Source organism: Microtus ochrogaster, unplaced genomic scaffold, assembly GCF_000317375.1.
Source record: "Microtus ochrogaster isolate Prairie Vole_2 unplaced genomic scaffold, MicOch1.0 UNK29, whole genome shotgun sequence".
Classification (NCBI taxonomy): Eukaryota; Metazoa; Chordata; class Mammalia; order Rodentia; family Cricetidae; genus Microtus; species Microtus ochrogaster.
The window spans coordinates 4247815-4267366 of record NW_004949127.1 but is presented as its reverse complement, the minus strand read 5'-3'; the positions used below and the strand labels follow the sequence as shown (position 1 = coordinate 4267366).

General features: G+C 40.0%; 1 protein-coding gene across 1 annotated transcript in view; it reads left to right on the top strand.

Annotated features, from left to right (window-relative positions):
• Positions 1-12885, top strand: part of Sdc2 (syndecan 2) — a 97184-nt gene extending 84299 nt beyond the window's left edge. Inside the window, exons 3-5 of the mRNA XM_005368146.3 lie at positions 5069-5202; positions 9179-9314; positions 10529-12885. Coding sequence (XP_005368203.1) covers positions 5069-5202; positions 9179-9314; positions 10529-10692 — 434 coding nt within the window. The 3' untranslated portion in view covers positions 10693-12885. The remainder of the gene's footprint in view (positions 1-5068; positions 5203-9178; positions 9315-10528) is intronic.
• Positions 12886-19552: the final 6667 nt, after the last annotated feature.

Sequence of the window (19552 nt, the reverse complement as noted above, 5' to 3'; positions counted from 1 at the left end):
TAGATTTAACTATGTTAACAGTTATTATGTTGAATATAAATGTGTTGGTCTACATTTCAGAGGGCCCTAGACAAACAAAAGTCAACTGAACCTGGAAAACATTTAGACGTACAAGAATGTTTGATTTTGAAAGTGACCAATCTGAAAAGACAAGAGGCAGTAGCTGACCCAGGAATAAAGAGTTTCCACCCTATCTTGCTGTAAAAATAGCCCTAGTTATTCAAGGGAGCGTGATCATCTCACACATGCAGAACGAGTGTGAAAGAGTTGTTCTCTGTAGCCCACAACACTATTCATATCCTTCACCCACGGCACTTTTTTTGTTTAGCACCTCAAAAGTGTCTTGTAACTGTCATTTCAAAATGTCCTCGAAAATAATAAATGTGGGTCTTTGTGGTCCCCCATTTCGTCACAGATCTTAGGATCCAAGGGTTGTTGTGGATCTGTAGAGGTTGCACAACTCATTTTGCCAATGCCTCCTAAGATTGTGTTTACTTTCAATATAAGGGAAATGGGGCACAGTGCTCACATGCCTCCCTATCTCATCCATTTAGTGGGAGTGGTGCATCTGCAGCCTTGAACCCAGTCATCAAATGGACTGGATGGAGAGAAGGCTTGAATGTTTACAAGTTTCTTCAGCCACAGTTCTAGCTTTAGGACCATAGTCAGAAAAGTTATTGATCTTGACTTCAGCAACTATGTGCTGTGGACATTGTTTTTCAATGAAAGGTAGTACTGTGTGTAACTAAAATCTGTGAAGCCCTTTGTGCTGAGCAATGCTTTATCCCTATAGCAATCCTGTTGTAAAGGTATCCCTAATTCTGTTATCCTTTCCACTCTCACATGAGAAAATCCAAGGAGCCTGCTCTCATCCCACACAGTAAGGTTGCCAGAAAGTAATGGGGTTAGGACAAGGACTAGGAAGTGGGGCTTGAGAGAAAGGGTTGTCCTTCAGCCCCTTATTGCTTTACCTCTTGTGTTGTGAAATCCCATTCTGCCATCAAGAAGCTTTAGTTCACAGATGCCCAGTCCCAGCTGGAAACGCTGGACTCCTCAGGGTTCTGTCCAATGTGTCACCTGACTAGCTCCTCTCATACTATCTGGTAGGATAGAAAATGGCCTGGAACAGAATGTCTGAAGACCCAGAGAGTACATTCCAGCAAGGAAAGGAGACCTCACATTTATAAATATGGATTCTGAATTGGAACTAACAAGCTGAGAAGCCTTCACGAGCATTTGTCTTGTGCCACTCCAAGGGCTAAACTCTTGAAACACACAGAGAAAAAGATGTTTCCTGTCTTCAAGAGAGCAAGAAATCTAGAAATAAAAAAAAAATCATTATAATAGCATGTGATTGATGGCAACATCAGAAGGTACTGTCAAACAAAAATAAATAACAGATTTTAAAGATGACAAATTGAGAAAAAAAAAGACCCTGCCACATTCAAGATAAAGTGGTATTTAAAGAATCAGATATGAACTCATCAGAAAAGAGAGATAGTGCCTCTGACAAAAGCCACAAAGGTGACAAGCACATGGGGATACAGTACTAGTCTTGGCAGACTTGAGAAGACTGAACTGACCAATACCGGGAAGCACCAAGGCACAAACCACAACACAACAAAAGGCCACACATGCCCAGAAAGGCTGGCATAAATTGAGGGTTAAAGTGGTGCTAGTCTCAGGGTGAATAAGTGAAAATCTCTTTATGAAACAAATAGGCCCTTCCCTCCTTAACTGAAAAGACGCATATTCTGACCCCAGATTAGAACTACAGGTTTGATTATCAAAAGTAAAGCATGGTATTGATCATGGGAGTCTAAGAGACTTCCAAAACAATATAGGCTATTGCTTCTCCCCACTCTTAGTTGGGTGATTCATGTTTGAAATTCTTTTGGAACAAAGGAAGGGGTCTTGAAAGCCTTTAATTAAACCTTATCATTTCTCAATGAGGCTTTGTTCTTATTTAAAAAATGATTCATTGAGAAGAAAATGACTCATTGTTGTAACAAATCAAGTAGCAAAGTCAAAATTTAATGATAATTATGTGGGCTACTATGAAAGAACCATGTATTTTTGGAGCTGTCATTATTAATGACTTACACAATATTTTCCATGTACAGTTTATCTCTAAATATGTATTACATCTGTGATTGACACATTTTCATGTACCCCACAATGACATTTTGACTAGCAATGGACTGAATATACTATGATAATACCCAGGTGCTATATCAGGAGCCAAAAAGTTCCTGTCAGCTGATGACATCATATTAATAATAATGTTGTAGTTCACCCCATTACTCATGTTCATGGTAACATGAGTGTACACAAACTTGCCAAGTCGCATACAAATGCAACACTGACCTTAGCTCTAGTAAGTCATTCTTAACAATGTTGATAAACAACATGCTATTTATGTTTGTACTTACTATATTTGTTATCATTATTTTACAGTGTATTCCTAATTATAAAAAATATAAAACAGTCTGCAGTTGCACAAACAGTAGTCATATACAAACACACTCCCCAAGTCTCTTAACTACACTTTTTTCTCTTTTCTTGATTTCTTTTGGATCTGCTAGGAATCAAATCAAATCAAAATCAAATCTTACACCTAATCCCACTGAGCCGCATTCCAGCCCTCTTGTGCATGACGTGTGTCTGTGTGTGTAAGGGGGTGTTATGTATTTACACTTCTAGCTAGTGTGTAGTAAGCCTTTTTTCTTGGTCTCTGCACACAGTGATGTTTTCACAATGAAATCAACCCCATTGTCCCACAACTCCATTGTTAAGTGGCACATTACTCTGTGCACATATGAGAGAAAATTATTCACTCCACCTTACAGGTGAAGATTATGGACTCAATGTAGTACATTTCAAACCCAAAAATAGGTTGATTGGGGATGTTTTTTTTTAAAATTCCGAATCCTATATTTTGCCAATGTTTTCTGCCATTTCTTCACTATAACAACAAGTATACATATTCTGAAGCTAAAGAAGACAGTTTGTAGTATTAAAAACCCAGTTCTGACTTTACACTCTTTCTGTATTAGCCTCTTTCTTTCAAAAGTGTTTATCACATGGCTATAATTTCTATGAGAAATGGTCACATGTTTTAGTTTGAGGAATTGAGAGCTTTCATTCAGTTTTATCTGAGGAAGCAGATTTGTTTTTGCTAGCTTGAGTCTGTTTTTAATTTTTGTACAAATTTGACAGATGATTAACTTAAAAACAGTGTTATATTTGCATGTCAGAAATTCTCAGGTGTAGGAAGCTAGTGGTTAGTCACCGTATTAACTATTGTTCTCATCGATGTGACAAACCTCACAGAAACAAGTTAAAGGAAGAAAGGCTCATTTTGCTTATGGTTTCAGAGGATCACAGAGAGGAAGGCCTGGCAATAGGGATTGACCTGTGGTGGTGGGAGCATACGGCATTTGATTCTATCTGGAGATCTAGACCACCTCCTTCAAACACTCATCCCTAACAGCCCATGTTCTTCAGTTAGACCATGTCCTAAATATTGCACAGCCTCCAAAGCAGTGCCTTGGCTGGAGAAGGGTGCATAAAGTATAATCTGTGGGGACGTTTTAGATTTAAACCTCAAAAGTCACTTAATGAACACATACCAGCTCTCAGTGCAAAGCTTGTAGTGGTCATGACACTATTGGACATTCAAGGAGCAAAACAAATGTGATCTCTTGGCCTTCTGGAATTTCCAGTTTAGGAGGGAATTGTTAAGTAAAGATTTTGCAGACACACACATACACAAATTAAAATCTTTTTAAAAGAGAAAGGTTAAAAGGTTAAAACTGAGCTATAAAGAGTGCTTGTTATCTGACATTTTGATAGAAAAGGATAAATGTGTCTGTTTATAATGGGCAGAAAAGTAGGAGAAAATTAGGAAGTTGTAAGCTCTCAAAGAAATAATATGTATCAAGGAGAATGCAGTTGACAGTGTCCAACGGTGATAGGAATGTGTTAGTCAGATTTCTGTTACCATTACAAAACATCTGAGATTAGCAACTTAAAGAAGAGAAAGGATTAATTTAGCTCACAGTTTTGGTGTTTAATCCATGGTTGATTGGCCTGTTGCATTTGGGCCAATAACCAGGCAGGGCATCAAGCTTGGAGTACCTTAAGTTGCTTAGTTAATAAAAGAGAAACAGGTAAGGGTCATGGTCACAGTATCCTCTTCAAGAGACTGATCCCCAGTGACCGATCTTCCCGGAGACCTCCTTTTAAAGCAGTTGTTCATATCAGACATTTGCATTATGATTCCTAACAGTAGAAAAAATTATAGTTATAAAGTAAAAATGAAACGATTTTATAGTTGGGGGTTATCACAACGTAAGGAACTGTATTAAAGGGTTGCAACATTAGGAAGGTTAAGAACCACTGTTCTCATGCTTTTACTATGTTCTAATAGCACTGTGAGTTGATGGCCAGTCTATCACATGGGCTTTGGGAGACATTTGTCCAACCAACACAAGAAGGGCTGATTGAGTGCCACTTAAAAGAAAGTCATTGGATGCTAACATGGAAGACATTGGTGATCTTAACAAAAAGTATCAATAGTGGATGATGTGGTCAATCCACTTGGGCAGTGCAGGCAGAGGAGAGGAGGTGGGGAGGACAGGAGTTAATGAAGAACTACGCCACCTTGGGAAAGGAGGTTATAAAATGTGAGGGAAGGCAAAGACTTGCCATAAGATAAGCAGCCAACTGAAGGAGAATTTACACTTTCCATGCTTTGATTGGTTCTGGGTTTTGAGACGGTATGTTTCCCACTCACAAAAATATCACTTGTAGCAGAAGAGATTGAATATGTAAGAGAAACAGGGTTATTGGGAAGAGTTCAAAGTGTTTGCACACAAAAAAATTCCTGCCATGCTATCCACAGCCCCTACAAAGTCACTGAAGATCACAGGTTTGTTTGTGCTAAAAGCTTAAGGACTGGCATCTGGAGATCTTGATTCTGAATCAACATTCAGTGTCATTGCCTGATAATGTACACATATGTGTAATGAGTCACATGCTAAGCTCATCTTCACATCTTTCCTAGGAGCTGATGAAGACGTAGAGAGTCCAGAGCTGACAACATCCCGACTGAGTCCAAAGATCTCGTTCACTAGTGCTGCCCCCAAAGTGGAAACCATGACGCTGAAGACACAAAGCATTACGCCTGCTCAGACCAAGGTGCACTTGCTTGGCGTTGCATTAGCATGTACTAACAAATACTACTTTCTTTTGACTGCACAGAGCAGTTCTTTTGAAAGGCCCCACTTGATTATATAGGGACAAATAGCCCTTGCATTATATTGCTGTAAATGGCTCTTTGACTTTTAGCTACTACATCTTACAGTTGACTTGCTTACTATTCTTATCACCTAGGCCTAACTTCCTGATGAATATGGTGTTTTTAACATGACACTCTTTCTTGTAGAACTTCTTTTGCCCAGTTATGAAGCAAATTCTATTTATCTTAAGTCAGATTTTTTACCTTGTATCAAAAATACATGGTGAACTTTAGAACAGATCCTGTCCTAAGGTCTCAGTGAGTGTCCACGTCCACCATCAGTGCTGCACAAACTTGTTCCACTCTCAGAAACACACGGACCTGGGCACAGCTGCACCTGTATTTATGTGTAGTGAGAGCGTACTTAATAAGGATGAGATGGTTGGACTTAGAACAGAACAAAACTACTAGCTAATGAAAACGCCGAGTTTGTGCATTTGACCTTGTTAGCATTGTATTTCACTTAGCTAGCCATCAACTAATAGGTAAGCTATTTAATGTGGAAAGTGTATATTTGAGTCCGGTGAAGGCCTAAGCATTGAATCCTGGGTCTAGTCAAATGTCTTGGATCTTTAGGAGGACTAGATGTGAATATATGCAGCAGGCACCTGAGGCCTGGTAACCACTGTGTAAACATTAGTTGAATCTGGTGGAGCATGGGTAATAATGTGGTAGACTTTACACACTTCAGGGATGACATACTGCTTATGAAAACTTAGCAACACAAGCATCCCATTTTTCAGTTCACCCATCTGTTCATTCAGAAATAAGATACTGCCAAGCATGCAGGTTTTGGAAGGTTGTTTCCTTAAGGCAGTGGCAGGCATTGTGGGATGAGAAGCACCCCTCTGCTGGCAGGAATACAGGTAGGCTTTTTTTTTTTAACCTGTGGAGTACCCTGTTCCTCCTCTTCTTGGTTCTCCCCACTCTTGGGACCTTGAAGTCATGATACAAATGGGGGGTTCCCTGCAGACATGCAGTAGGCAAGAACTCAGTTCTGTGTGGTTTAGCACACCCTCTCTAGGCTCACAGAGCACCGGCACTGTTGCCAGCAGACTATTCCACAGCCAGGAAGCAGGAAGGCAAGGAGATATGCTGTGACACACCTAGGCAGACGTACCTAGCATTTTCTGGGAGCTGTTCCACTGATTTCTAAATTGAATGAATAAAAGAATAGGGAGGGAAGAAATGAAAAGGAACTGGTGCTGTTGGTAGCAGGATGGGTAAATACGTCAGAGCTTGTGTGGCAGTTAGCTTGTGTGCCTGTGGGAAGATGGCTTAGTTCTCTCCCACAGTTTTACTTAACCTCTTCTCCTGCAGTGTTTTCAACTCTGTGACCATTAAGATTTAGTATCTTGTAGTCAGGAACTCTCCTGGGGGAAGTATTGGCTTTCAATACTTAAGAGTTTTATCCTAAACAAACCCCAGTTTGATACAGCTCTCTGAACTACTGACTAAGTATGGATTGAAAATTGATTTAAGTTTTTAAAATTTAATCCTAAAAAGTAACTGAATCAGCTTTGTTAACAAATGGACATTTGGTGATGAGTTTAGAAAGTAGAGATCCCTTGACATTTTGATACAAAATGTCTATTTTTAGTTGTATTTAATGTAATGGTGAGAATTCATCCATTCGTGGGAGGCTTATTCAATGTGTGTCAAGCACCATTCTAGGTGATGATAATGAAGATATTGATCATGAATAGCAATAATAACAATATAATTTTCTGTTTATAGTAGCATGGTATAGCTGAATTAAACCTTGCCTCTAAGATGCCATTAATGAAGATTCTGCTTTTGCATAGGTCTCTCGGCGGCATTCCTGTCCTGCGGAGAGATATCTTATCTAGTTTGTTGTACATCTATTGAGCCCTTCATTGTTTGTGTGGAGTCTAGTCTTTTCCCCACCACATTTTCACAGCCCCTAGACATCCAAACATGGACTCAATAAACACTCCGTTGGCTTCATTTAGTTATCTATACTCCCTTTTTATAATTCCAGTTTGCACCGACATGTATATGAGAGGCAGTTCATATTAGCTCTGTCCTGAGTGGTGGTTTCTTCTTTGTAGACCCTGTGCTGCTTCTGTGCAGTTGAGCATTTCAGTTTAAAAATGATTGCTCGGTCTGGAGCACCTTGAGCTTGTGTGCTGACTGACCTCTTTCTAAGTGCCATTTCTGTGGGGCGCGTTCCAGAGCATCCCTCGGGTGAACTTCTTTGTCCCCCTCTTATTCAGAAGTTGAGTCAAAGGGAACTGAACAAGTCGACTCTTAAATAACTTTAGAGACTTAAAGTAACAACAGGTGAAGCCATGTTGTCTTAATGGAGTAAAGATGCTAAGGATGACATAGACTCGGGGTCTAAGCTTCAGTGTCTTTCTCACTTCCTGCAGTGTTCATTTGCCTCTTTTCCTGGACACACGAGTATCCACCTGCTTGATTTTTCTCTCCCTTTTCCTAACTTCTAAAGACCTTGCAACCAAAGCAATGCTAATGAGCAGGGAAGCATGCACTTCCTTGATGAGGATCAGATAAGCCATCCTCTGATCTGCTGCTGGTCCTACCAGGCAGCCAGTTGGTGATGGGAATTCCATAAGAAGAAAATAGAGAGAACCAGCAAAATACTGCCAACAGATTTCTCTCATCTGCTCTACTTGGAACAGCAGGACTTGGGAGGACCTCCCATTTCTTCTATACCCAGACAGAAAACCTAGAAACCTGGCTTTGTGTTTATGCAGAGACAAAATGTTAATTTATGGAAATCAGGGCAGCTTAAGATTTTTGCAGTACAGAGTTTCTTGTAACCTGGAAAAGAAAATGACACTATCACTTATTCTTACTGTGGAAGCCTCATGTGTTCTGATCACTGAGATAGGGGACCCATTGATCCCCATTGATCACCAGAGTTCAAGTGAACCCCCCTTGTATAGCTTGTGGTCCTTCCTAGAAATAAAGATGACTTTGAGGTAGTCCAAGAAAATAAAATCTTTTCTTAGTTTTTTTGTCTTCTTGACTAAGATGAATTCCAGCCTTCAAAACACAACTGAATGACACATGGCGCATTACTCTGGTGAAGATGGCTGGAAATCCATAAGAAATCCTTAGAATAGGTTTGGCTAGGAAGGAGGTTCATTGTCTACTGACTTTATAGTTTAAGAGAGTGGACAGTTTTCCCATCAGTAGTGTTAGCTACTGAGAACGAACTTCAGTTAACAGCTCCTGGAACCTAACTGCTCTAAATCAGGGGTTCTCAAGAATACCTTCATCTGAGCGATTTTAAATAGCAATAAAAATAACACCACATTCCTGACAGCAGACCAACTGAACAACTGAACAAAATCTCTACTCAAAGGACTTGTGAGTGTGTGCGTGCACGTGTGTGCATGTGTGTGTGTGTGTGAGAGAGAGAGGGGGGGGGGCTGTCTCATTGGCCTAGAAGTCACTTAGTGAGCTGGCCAGAGCCTTAGGATTCTGCCATGCCCCCACCACCCAGTGTTTTCATATGACTTCTAGGAGTCAAACTCAGGTTTCCGTACTTGCACAGCAAGCAGACATTTTATGCACAGGGCCATCTTCCCAGCCCAGAAAGTAAAGATTCTGAGAATTTTCAACTAAAATAACTATGTATATCATTCTTATATTATGAACTCATTAACTATCCATCTTTGCTTCTATGGTACCAAAAACCTCAAGCTACATGGGTCCAAATAGAGCCTCACTCATGGGCATAGAAACATCATAAAAATTATTATTACTACTATTTACTAAACTTGCTTGTAAAAGATAAAGGAAATTAAGGATATACTTACTATTATTTCTTCTTCCTAGCACATCTTTGAAGAGTGATATTAATGTTCTCTTTCTTCTCCACATCAGTCACCTGAAGAAATTGACAAGGAGGAAGTTGGCATCTCTGAGGCAGAAGAGAAGCTGGGTCCTGCTGTAAAAAGTACAGATGTGTACACAGAGAAACATTCAGACAATCTGTTTAAACGGACAGAAGTCCTAGCAGGTGAGTTGCCAGCAGTTTCAAGTAGGAAGGTGCTTAAAGATGTCTTTGGGAAAAGTGGCATTCAGTGGCCCTAATAAAGCATCTTACTGGCCTCCTGGAAGCGATTCGTCTTCAGACTCTATTTCATAATGGCATGTTAACTCCTCTGGCCTATCCCGCAGCCAGCCATTGATAAGAGGTTAAAGTGGGAGGCAATTCCAGGTTATATTCCATCATGGCAAGGACATCAGAGTGGTAGAACCTTGAAGCAGTAAGGCTGAATAGCCTCGAGACCGTTGGGTGGGGGCAGGGCAGAAGATACCAGTCAGAGGATTGTATTCCAGGTCATCTCTGGAATTCAAAATCTCAGAGGAGGAAAAGCACAAATGCTTCCCATGTGATAAAAATTTAGCTGCTAATGAAAACTCATCTGGTGAAAATACAGGTTGAGCATCATTGATCTGAGAGTCTGGAATATTCCAAACAGCCAAAGCTTGTCAAATTCTGCTGTGATGGCACAAGTGCAAAGAGACACTTCCTGAGCTCTGGAGATGGCTTACACCCCAAACAAAGGCACATTACATAATCTTGCTGTATGAACAGAATTACTTTTAAATTGCATAAGTTTTCCTTTAGTCTTTGTGTATAAAGTATCTGTAAAAACATAAATGGTTTTCATATTTAAACTTGGAACGGATCCCTGATATCTCATTCCACATATGTAAATATTCAAGAATCTGAAAAAGTCCAAACACCAAAACACTCCTGGTCCCAGAAATTTCTGATAAGAGAAATACACTGAAGCCTGTATTGGTATTTGTTTTCAAGGAGAAGATTTGCAAGATGTAATAATACCTAATTTGTGTAAGGGCTTCCTAAAATTCAAGAATAGAAAGATATTTGCATGCTTTTTGTATTTATTCTTCAATTTTAACTCTATTATATCATGTTTTGTATGTTCATTGTGATTAGAAGCTTACATTGTGAAATGCAAGTACTGAATACAAGTACTTGAAAGTGTAAGATTAGTTGAGGTTGCTGCTGGATTTTCCTTATGGAGCCTCTTGGGTTGATATTATGTACCTTTATGAGGAATGACACTATTGAATCCAGATTATTCTTTTTAAAACTTGGGTTCTCAAACCTTTTATAAAAATGTGAATAGTTTGGAACTGACCAAACTAATTCCTACAAACCTTGAACCTCATGTAAAAGAGCTCTTTCTTTTGTTTCAGCTGTCATCGCTGGTGGGGTGATTGGCTTTCTCTTTGCCATTTTTCTCATTTTGCTGTTGGTGTACCGCATGAGGAAGAAAGATGAAGGAAGCTATGACCTTGGGGAGCGCAAACCATCCAGTGCAGCTTACCAGAAGGCACCTACTAAGGAGTTTTATGCATAAAGCTCCCACTTAGTGTCTCTATTTGGGAGATCACTGAACTTTACAAAATAAAGCTTTGGCATAGAGTAATGAAGATCTTTGTTATTTGTTTTGTTCATTACAGAGCCATACTGGCTTTCTAATGATAAAATCCCATTGTATTTAAAACTTTTCATGTATTTCTTTAGAATGACATACAAAGTAAAAATTTAACATCTGCAGTGTTCTGTGAATAGCAGTGGCAAAATATTATGTTATGAAAACCCTTGACATTCGTGGAATTGGTTTGAGCATCTATGCGCAAATACAAAATGATTGTGTTTGTCTTCTGGTTCAAAGATGACTGCTGTTCCCCTCATCAGCATGTCTCCAATTGACCTTACCAAGTTGGTCTTTGTTAATTTATCTCTTGTCCCTCTTCTCTGCCCTCCCTTCTTGCCCCCTTCCTTAAAAAAACAAAACCTTATGCCTTTTGTAGCTGTCAAGGTGCAATTTGTCTTTGAATGATTACAATAATGGTAATTTAGTGTATATGTGATTTTTTTCCAAATATGTAAACTTACTTTATGTACTTTTGTAAATGTCAGACTAACCATTTTACACTTGCTTTTCTTTTCATTACCTGTAGCTTCAGGCAGATTTGCAACCGCAAATTAATGTGTAAAATTGGATTATTACTACGAAGCTGTTTAGTCCTAGTGATCTAACCAGATCTTCTTTTGGGAGGATTTGACATGAGTAACTGACAAGTCTCAGCAAATCCAAAGATGCTAACAGTATTTTGAAAAGTTGCTGCAGATTCCTTGGCCACTGTGCTTGTTAATTTCTTGCAATTTGAAATACAAGGAAGAGTTTAAAGGAAAAAAAAAGACCAGTTTTGTTCTTTAAAATGCATTTAAGTTGTAAACATCTTTTTAAGCCTTTGAAGTGCCTATGATTCTATGTAACCTGTTGCAGACTGGTGTTAATGAGCATATATAACAGTTTAAAAAACAGTTGGCATTTTATAAGCACAGACAATTCTAATGGTAACTTTTGTAGTCTTATGAATAGACATAAATTGTAATTTGGAAACAAACTACTGAATAAATCATGTGGCCTAATATTGATAATGTCACTGTTATAAATTTTGTACATTTTATCAAATGTACATCTCCCCTTTGCTATGACTGACCGTCTGCTCTCAGCAACGATGTGGGTTCGATTTTTGAGTATTTCATGGTGTCTGTAAGTTGAGACCAAAGAGCTGAACAGCAAGGCTGTTTATTACCAGAGTCACCTCTGAACTGGCCAGAGGAAATGTATGTATCATCCATGTGTTTGGGTACAGGGATAGGAAGACTGCGAAGGGTTTCAAGATTTGCAACCTTTATAGCATAGCTACTGGCAATATTGAGAAAGATGCCTTCTTTTGCAATTTACTTTTAAAAGTATAAATTCCAAAGAAGTGAAAGGGCCTTTCTGGAAGTAGGTATCTGGGGCTCAGTCCTACAGATTCATTTATCTGTCAAAGCTCACTGGAGATTGGTAGAACTCCTGTATGGAACACTACAGCCACTCCACGGGGCTGAGGGAAGAGTAGGGACTCTGGATGATGAATGACAGTCTTGCTACTTCGGATGGATATTTCTAGGAAAAGCAATGCCAGAGGAAGAGATGGAGGGATTGGGATAGCCTGGTTGGGTACTCACTGTACAACGCATTTCTTTTCTCTGTTATATTTTCTATTTTACCATTAATTTTATTTTTAAACTGTGAGCCATGGAAGTAGAAAGAAGACAGCAAGAACTGCAACTTTTCCAGCATAAAGTTTACTTTTAAGAAAGTTTGACTACTTCGTTTGAGAACCTTCCCTGGACTTGCCACAGAACTCAATCAAACAAAACTAAAGGAACACTTGGAACCGTGTTGTATCTGAATCCTTAAAGGCCTTAATTCCCAAATTCCCGTCCAATTTCAGATGTCATTCACCTTGTTTAGGATGATTAAAAGGAAATGATGGGCCCTTCCAAAGCTGCACAATGCCCCTCAATTACAGAGGCTAAGAATGTAGTGGGTATACCTCTAACTGTCTAAACAGTGCAATTCTATTTGTAGAATAACTTGCTTGGGATATCTGTGCCAGGAAAAGAATTTTCTGGCAAATATTTTGTCACTGCTGTAAAGCAAATTTGTTAAAGTGCCAAAATAAAGTCTGTCATGCCGAAAGTAAATCATTGTATAGACTCACGTCCACTTTCCTGTATGCTTTCTGATTAAGTTTTTTTTAAAGAAATAGTAAATAATATCATAAAGTATTAGTAGTCATTACTGAGTTCAGGAAAATTTTGGTAAGCTATAAAAATTAAGGCCAGTGTGGTAGTTCCTGTTTTCTTAACCACCTGTGAATGAGCTCCCTTGTCTAAGTACTGCCATTTGTTTGAAAGACCTATGGTATTCATCTGTTTTCCTATAGTATTTGTCTGTTTTCAGCACGTGGTGGGGGATGGGAAGAGCACATTTAAAAAAAAGAAGAAAACTTTTAGCTATTGGAAAAAGTATCTGAACTCACAATTACTGCCTTGTTAATACAGCTGAATTTAGTTTAAACAAGACAGAGACTTCCCTCAATTAATGTTAGCATTGGATAGTTCCTGTCACATGTCCAGTGATTTGATATCTAGGAACACTAGTTATTTTACCAGTCAATGCAGTGCCCTTGTTGAGCATATACTGAAGTCAGTGAACTTGGTATAGGGCATAGGTAGAAGGGTAAATAAGTAGACCTAGGTGTCTTATACAGGCAGCTTAAAGAAACTAAAACTGCCCTAAAAATAATAATGGTATAGTTCTTAGGTACTTGTTCCTTCAAAGTCTTCAACATTTTCAAAATTCAAGAGAAAATTTTAAGTGAGAAACAAAATTATAAAACCTAAAAGTATCACAGGGTTAGTTTGGAATGCTGTTTTTTGTTTTGTTTTCTTTTTTTTTTTTTCAACTTGGCACAAGGTAAGGATGTTTGGGACGAGGAAACCTTAATTGAGACAATGCTTCCATAGGTCAGCCTTTAGCCATTTTCTTGATTAATTGTTGATGTGGTAGAGCCCAGCCCATGGTAGATGGTGTCACCTGTGGGCAGGAATAAAAGAACGATCCTCCATGGGTCCTGCTTGAGTTCCTTCCCTCACCTCCCTAAGAGATTGACAGGGAAATAGAAGTGAATAAACCCTTTCCTTGCTGGGTTGGTTTTATCAATGTTTTATCACAACAACAGAAAGCAAACTAGTTGTTTGATAAACAAGATCTTTTTAACCTTATTGATTTAAATAATAGGGTAATAGAAGCAGTATATTTAAAAAAATATTTGGGTGATACATGCCTACCAAATCAGCTATATAGGAGACTCAGTCAGGGAATCACTTCAGTCCGGGAATTTGAGACCAGGTTGGGCAATACAGAGTGTGCATTTCCCAAAACAGAGTCTAGGGCAGGGTTGAAATGCTAGAGTTGGGTCTAAGGGTGCAGCTCTGTCAGATTTTAATAGCTGTCTTGTCCTTATTGTCTTGTATGCATGCAAAAGACCCTGAATTAGATAGTCAACACTGACCCAAATGAAAGCAATCAGGCAAACAAAGACCATGACAGTGTGAGATTCTCAATTCTTTTAAGTCCCTAGCAAGCAACTGTGAAATCCTAAGCAGTTTCCAATGAACTTAAATCAAGACAAATGAAAAGTGGTTGCTCTATATTAAGTGATTAGTTAAAATGTTATTCATTGTTATTATTTTGTACTAATAGTGAAATCTGAGACTTGGTCATTTCTGAGGAATTAGATTAGGCCATACAGAAAACTTTAAAACAGGTAGAATTAATGGAGTTTGTCCCACCAGCCTCTGACTGGGGTAACATCACTCTGAGGAAGAAGGTTTCATTTCTTGTTCCCTATCAGGCCTCTTTATGACTAAGGGATCCTAGTGGCTTTGGAACAAATTTGACTTCCTGTTAGCTGGCTGGACTGTAACTCAAGCAAGCCGTCAGTCCAGCTCATACTGGCAAAGTGAAGCCTTGGGCTTCGGTGATTTGAGCATACTGAGCTCAGGATTCATTGATGACGACAGTTTTGTTGGTTTTGATGAAATAGTTCAAGTAAAAATTGTGCAAGCAATTAAAAGTCCAATCAAATGCTTGCCTACTGAATGCATAGGATACGTCAAGAAGTTGGGGACACAGCGATGGCTGGTGTAGACAGATTCGGTCAGTAAATGTAAATGAAACTCACAAGTGGAGCAATCCCCATGATATTATTGTCAACCACAGACAGGCAGTCTACTGTAAGAGACTAAGAGTCAGAAGGAACTAGGCATTCTGTGGTAAGAATCTCAAAGTCTCAGTCACTTCAAACACTAAACAATGATTTCTTTTGTTTGTTTGGGGTGTGTGTTGTTTTCTTCTGTTTAGAGAGAGCCTTATGCAGTCTAGGCTGGCCTCAAACTCCCTGTGTAACAAGGATTGCTTTACCCTTCCACCTTCCAATCTTCAATGTAATGATCTGTCCTGTTCCTTTAAGAGACAAGCTCCACCCACTTCCTCCCCAGTCTGCCTAGGAAGGCAGCTCTTCCTTCCTGCTTGCAGCCTGAGTCTCTCTTCCTTCTCTGTCCCTTTCTCGAAGTGGCAGCTTCTGTCTCTCCCTACTTCTCCCCCTACCCCCTCTGTTTCCACCCCCCCCCCCAACACACACACCGCCGCTCTGCTCTTCTCTCTGCCTGGGACCAGCTGCCTTCAGAGACCTGTGGCATGGTCTCGTGGCGTGCCCATCCATCTATTTCTCTTCATGGGACTGGCTGCCCCATCGAGGTCTCTCACTCACCATGCAGCTCCCTGCTTGGGACTCCTGGCCCGTTGCAGTTGCAGTCACTCGGGGAACTATGCTGCAGTCTCTGTCTGGGACTGGCTGCTCTCAGGACCACTGCCTGCAGCAGTTTAGGAACCAGCAGCGTTTCTGCCACTGCAGCCACTCAGGGATCCGCAGTATCTTACTTTTACCTTCGTGACTCACATCAAGGAATATGGTATGCTCCATAACAGATACTAGCCCCAGATAAACTGGTAAATTGTGCTTTATATAAATGCCATCCTCATTCCAGGGCTCTGGCCTTTGGAATAGCCTTTGTCTTAACCATAGACAGTTACTGAGTTTAAGGAAGAGGGTTTATTGGCAAAATCAAGTCATTTACTACACTTAAGGTTCAAGGAATCAGAGGAATACAATCCTTCGTGGCTAAAGAGAGAGATGTGCACAGCTATCATGAGTACCATGACCTGGTCAGAAAAGATCTCTAAGGGAGAGGTCCTGGATTATACAGATTCCAGTGTGCTAAACCCAGAGCAAGCAGGTCTTTCAGGCTATGGGAAAGCCATAGAAAGGGGATGATCTTGGAATGTTAGAGCAAGAACAAGGGTGACAACTGGTTGCCGATAGGGAGAAAAAGAGATGAGAGGGGGCTAAGAAGTCGAATCACTTCCTAGATAGTCTCTCCTTCCATTGCTTGTTATTTTATATATTATTCTTCTCATATTACTCTTTCCAATGGCTTCTGTAGTCTTAGACTAAGGCTCCTACTGATTTACCTTGACCTCTGTGTCTAAAGGAATTTCTCCCTGGTTGTGTATAAGTGGATACCAGGGGTGTGGATAGTTAGTTAGGAGGCCATAATTATCTTCAAAAGAGAAACATCAAGACTATGGAAATGGAGAAGTCTGAAGAGGTGCTGCTTGGAGAGTGTTTAGCAACACTATGTGTTGCTAAAGTTTGGAAGAAGGAGAATAAGGAAAGCAAAGTGTCTAAGAAGGCTGAGCCATGGTAAAGAAGGGATATACTTACTGCTGGTATGAATCAAAGGTTCCTTCTAGGTCAAGTTAAATCAGAGAGGGCTACTAGCCATTCATGTAGAGACAGTGGGTGAATGAAGGAAATGGGTCTGGAGTGAAAAGGAGAGCCCTGAAATAAAAATCAATATCTAAAAATCATTTTAGAAGATGGAAAGCTGAACCGGCTTGCCGCCTTCCCTCTGTTGTCAGGGATATCTTTAGCACTAAGACAACTTCTCTGTGGTTCGAACTCCCACTAGCCAAGTCCTCCTGTGTGGGCCAAATTAACATGATTCTTTAACTGTCTTAACCCACTTCCCACCATCTCTGTAGCCCCAGAGAGGGTAGCAACTTCCAGACTTCCCCTCCCCCCAGTTGGCCCTTTAGCTCTTCGGACATGTTTGCAAGTGACTAAATTCTTGCTTACATTCCCCAGCATGGGTTCTGTTTCCCTTGCCATGCTCCCACGGATCCCACAATGGTGAATGGCTCCCACATGCTATGAAAAGCCATGGGACTACATGGGATTATTTGGAAGAGCGGGGGGAGGGGCAGATAGCCTTGAATCTGTCTGGTAACAAAATCTATCTTTTCAGGTGAGCTTTAACCAGATTTACCCGCACTGAACTGCTTTGCCATTTGGCTAGCTGCTAGGCAGGAGCAGTTGTTGGAGAGGTGAGCTAACAAGTAACTCTGCTTGTTCACAGTGACAAAATATGAATTGTTGTTAAAAGAAAGTAACTTGGCAAAGAAATAAGAATTGTTTGTACAACCAGATGACGTAGCTATTATCTGTGTTTAAAATAGGAAACAAAGAGTATGTGATGCTCCCACTTCCAGCATATCCTGAGGTCCTTGAAAACAAGAGTTTGGCTTCTTTAATTATCTTTTGCTTAGGTAAATACCGAGTAAACTAGAGACCAGTTTTAGAGAAAAATAGAAGACACTATTTAAAATGTAGATGATTTCATTGTATATCAGATCAGAATTAAGAGATCATGAAAATACTATTCTGACAACCTCATGCCTTAAGCCCTAATATTTTTAGTACCTATTTTTTTCACCTAGCTAATTTATTTATTTTCTCTTTTGTAAAATACAGATAACAAATGGTATCGTATGTGCTTGCTAAAGTCCCTGAGGCAATAGAGGTGATGCCCTGGAAAAACACACTGGCATCTGGTAGACTATCAAGTCAAGATGCTTTTTTATTCATTCCTTAACCAAATGGGGCACTGTTTACAAGCATGGCGTGAGGCCCTGAGAAGAGACAGACAATAAACAAGTCTGGGCTGTAATTCTGCTAGAAGGTGACACTTAAACACTTAAAGGGAGCTGAAAGTGATGAGGAATTGCATCACAGATGATGGGGGAGGGGAGCCATGGGGATCTGGGATGCAGCAGTAGGGTAAGCAGAGAGAGACAAGACCTTTAGTGTAGGAAGAGAGGAGCATGATGGGTATCAACAGAGCATTCACAGGCCAGATGGTATACATATGTCCTTGCTTTCATTGCGCTGACCTCAGACAGCCTCTGCAAGGTTTCAAGTCAAGGCAAATTATTTAATTCAGGTTTAATAATGATTCTCACATATCAGCAGGTGTGGACTGAGGAGATTGTTCAGTGGGTAATGTGCTTGCATAAATTCTGAGTTTGGGACCCACAACACATATAAAAAGCCAGACACAGCAAAGTATGTTTATAATTTTCCCGGCCTGGGGAAGTTGGGACAGGAGACTCATTGGAACCAGCCCCACTTTAAACTAACCAATCAGCAAGCTTCAGGATTAGTGAGAAATCCTGTCTCACAAATTAAGTTGAAGGGTCAGGGTGAGATGGCTTATTTTGTAAAAACACTTCCCACTATACCTGATGAACATAAATGACGCCCACAAGTCGCTCTTGACTTCCACAAGTGCATTGTAGTGTGTGTGTGTGTGTATGTATGTATATGTACATAAGTGTAAATAAATAAATGTAATCTAAAATTAAGAAATACAAGATGGAAATCTGAAACACAATAAAAACTCAGGGACTGATATTGGGGTTCAACCTGAAGACCAGAAAAGCAAAGCAGTCACTGGCCCTTATCTTGACCTCAGTCTGAAAATAGCTATCCTGCCTCTAGGAATCTCAGAATGAGATTGTGCCTGAGAGCTTTCTCTTCCCATTTTATAATCCTCTCTAGTTCTGTGATTAAAGGCATGCACTGCCCAGTTTCTATGGCAACTAGTGTAGCTACTAGGATTAAAGCTGTGTGTTATCACTGCTTGGTCTGTAAGGCTGACCAGTGGGACTATTTTATTCTCTGATCTCCAGGCAAGTTTTATTTATTAAAATACAAATGAAATGCCACTACAGAAGCCAGTTGAGAAAGAGACACTCATTATCACCTCTGTCCTTCATATGCATACTCACCCTCCTACACATGTGAACACATAAACAAGTACACGTACATACATGCACACACACACATTCAGCAAGCATGGGAATCATTAATAGATTTTTTTTAGCAGAGTTTATGGTTCACCTTGAAGGTTCTGGTTCTTCAGATGGAGTCTGAGAATCTGTATTTGAGAATCATGTCACAATTTGCTTTTATGATGCTGTTGAAAATAGATTGATAGAATGGAGGACGTAATAAAAAAAATAGGGCAGGGAAACTAGTGATGATACCATAGTCAGTCCACAGGGAGACAGACAAACATGGCAGATTCTGCAGGGAAGCTAGCAATGAGACTGCAGTCAGTCCACAGGGACAATCATGGTAGATTCTGCAGAGCCAGGACAGCCTCTAAGTGTGGATCCCTGTGGGCATTGGGCTTGTTGGCAGTATACTACAATGCCTAATACCTGATTTCCAGACTTTGTGGGGAGTCTACTTTTTGAAGGTATAAACAAGATTTTCCAACATATTCTAGTTGGTACTCTTCTTCCAGATGCTACAATTTCCAAAACCTTCCCTTCTTCTCATAATGGTTAGGAATCACATTCATGCAACACTCCAGTTTGCTCATTTTTTTTTCATTTCTGT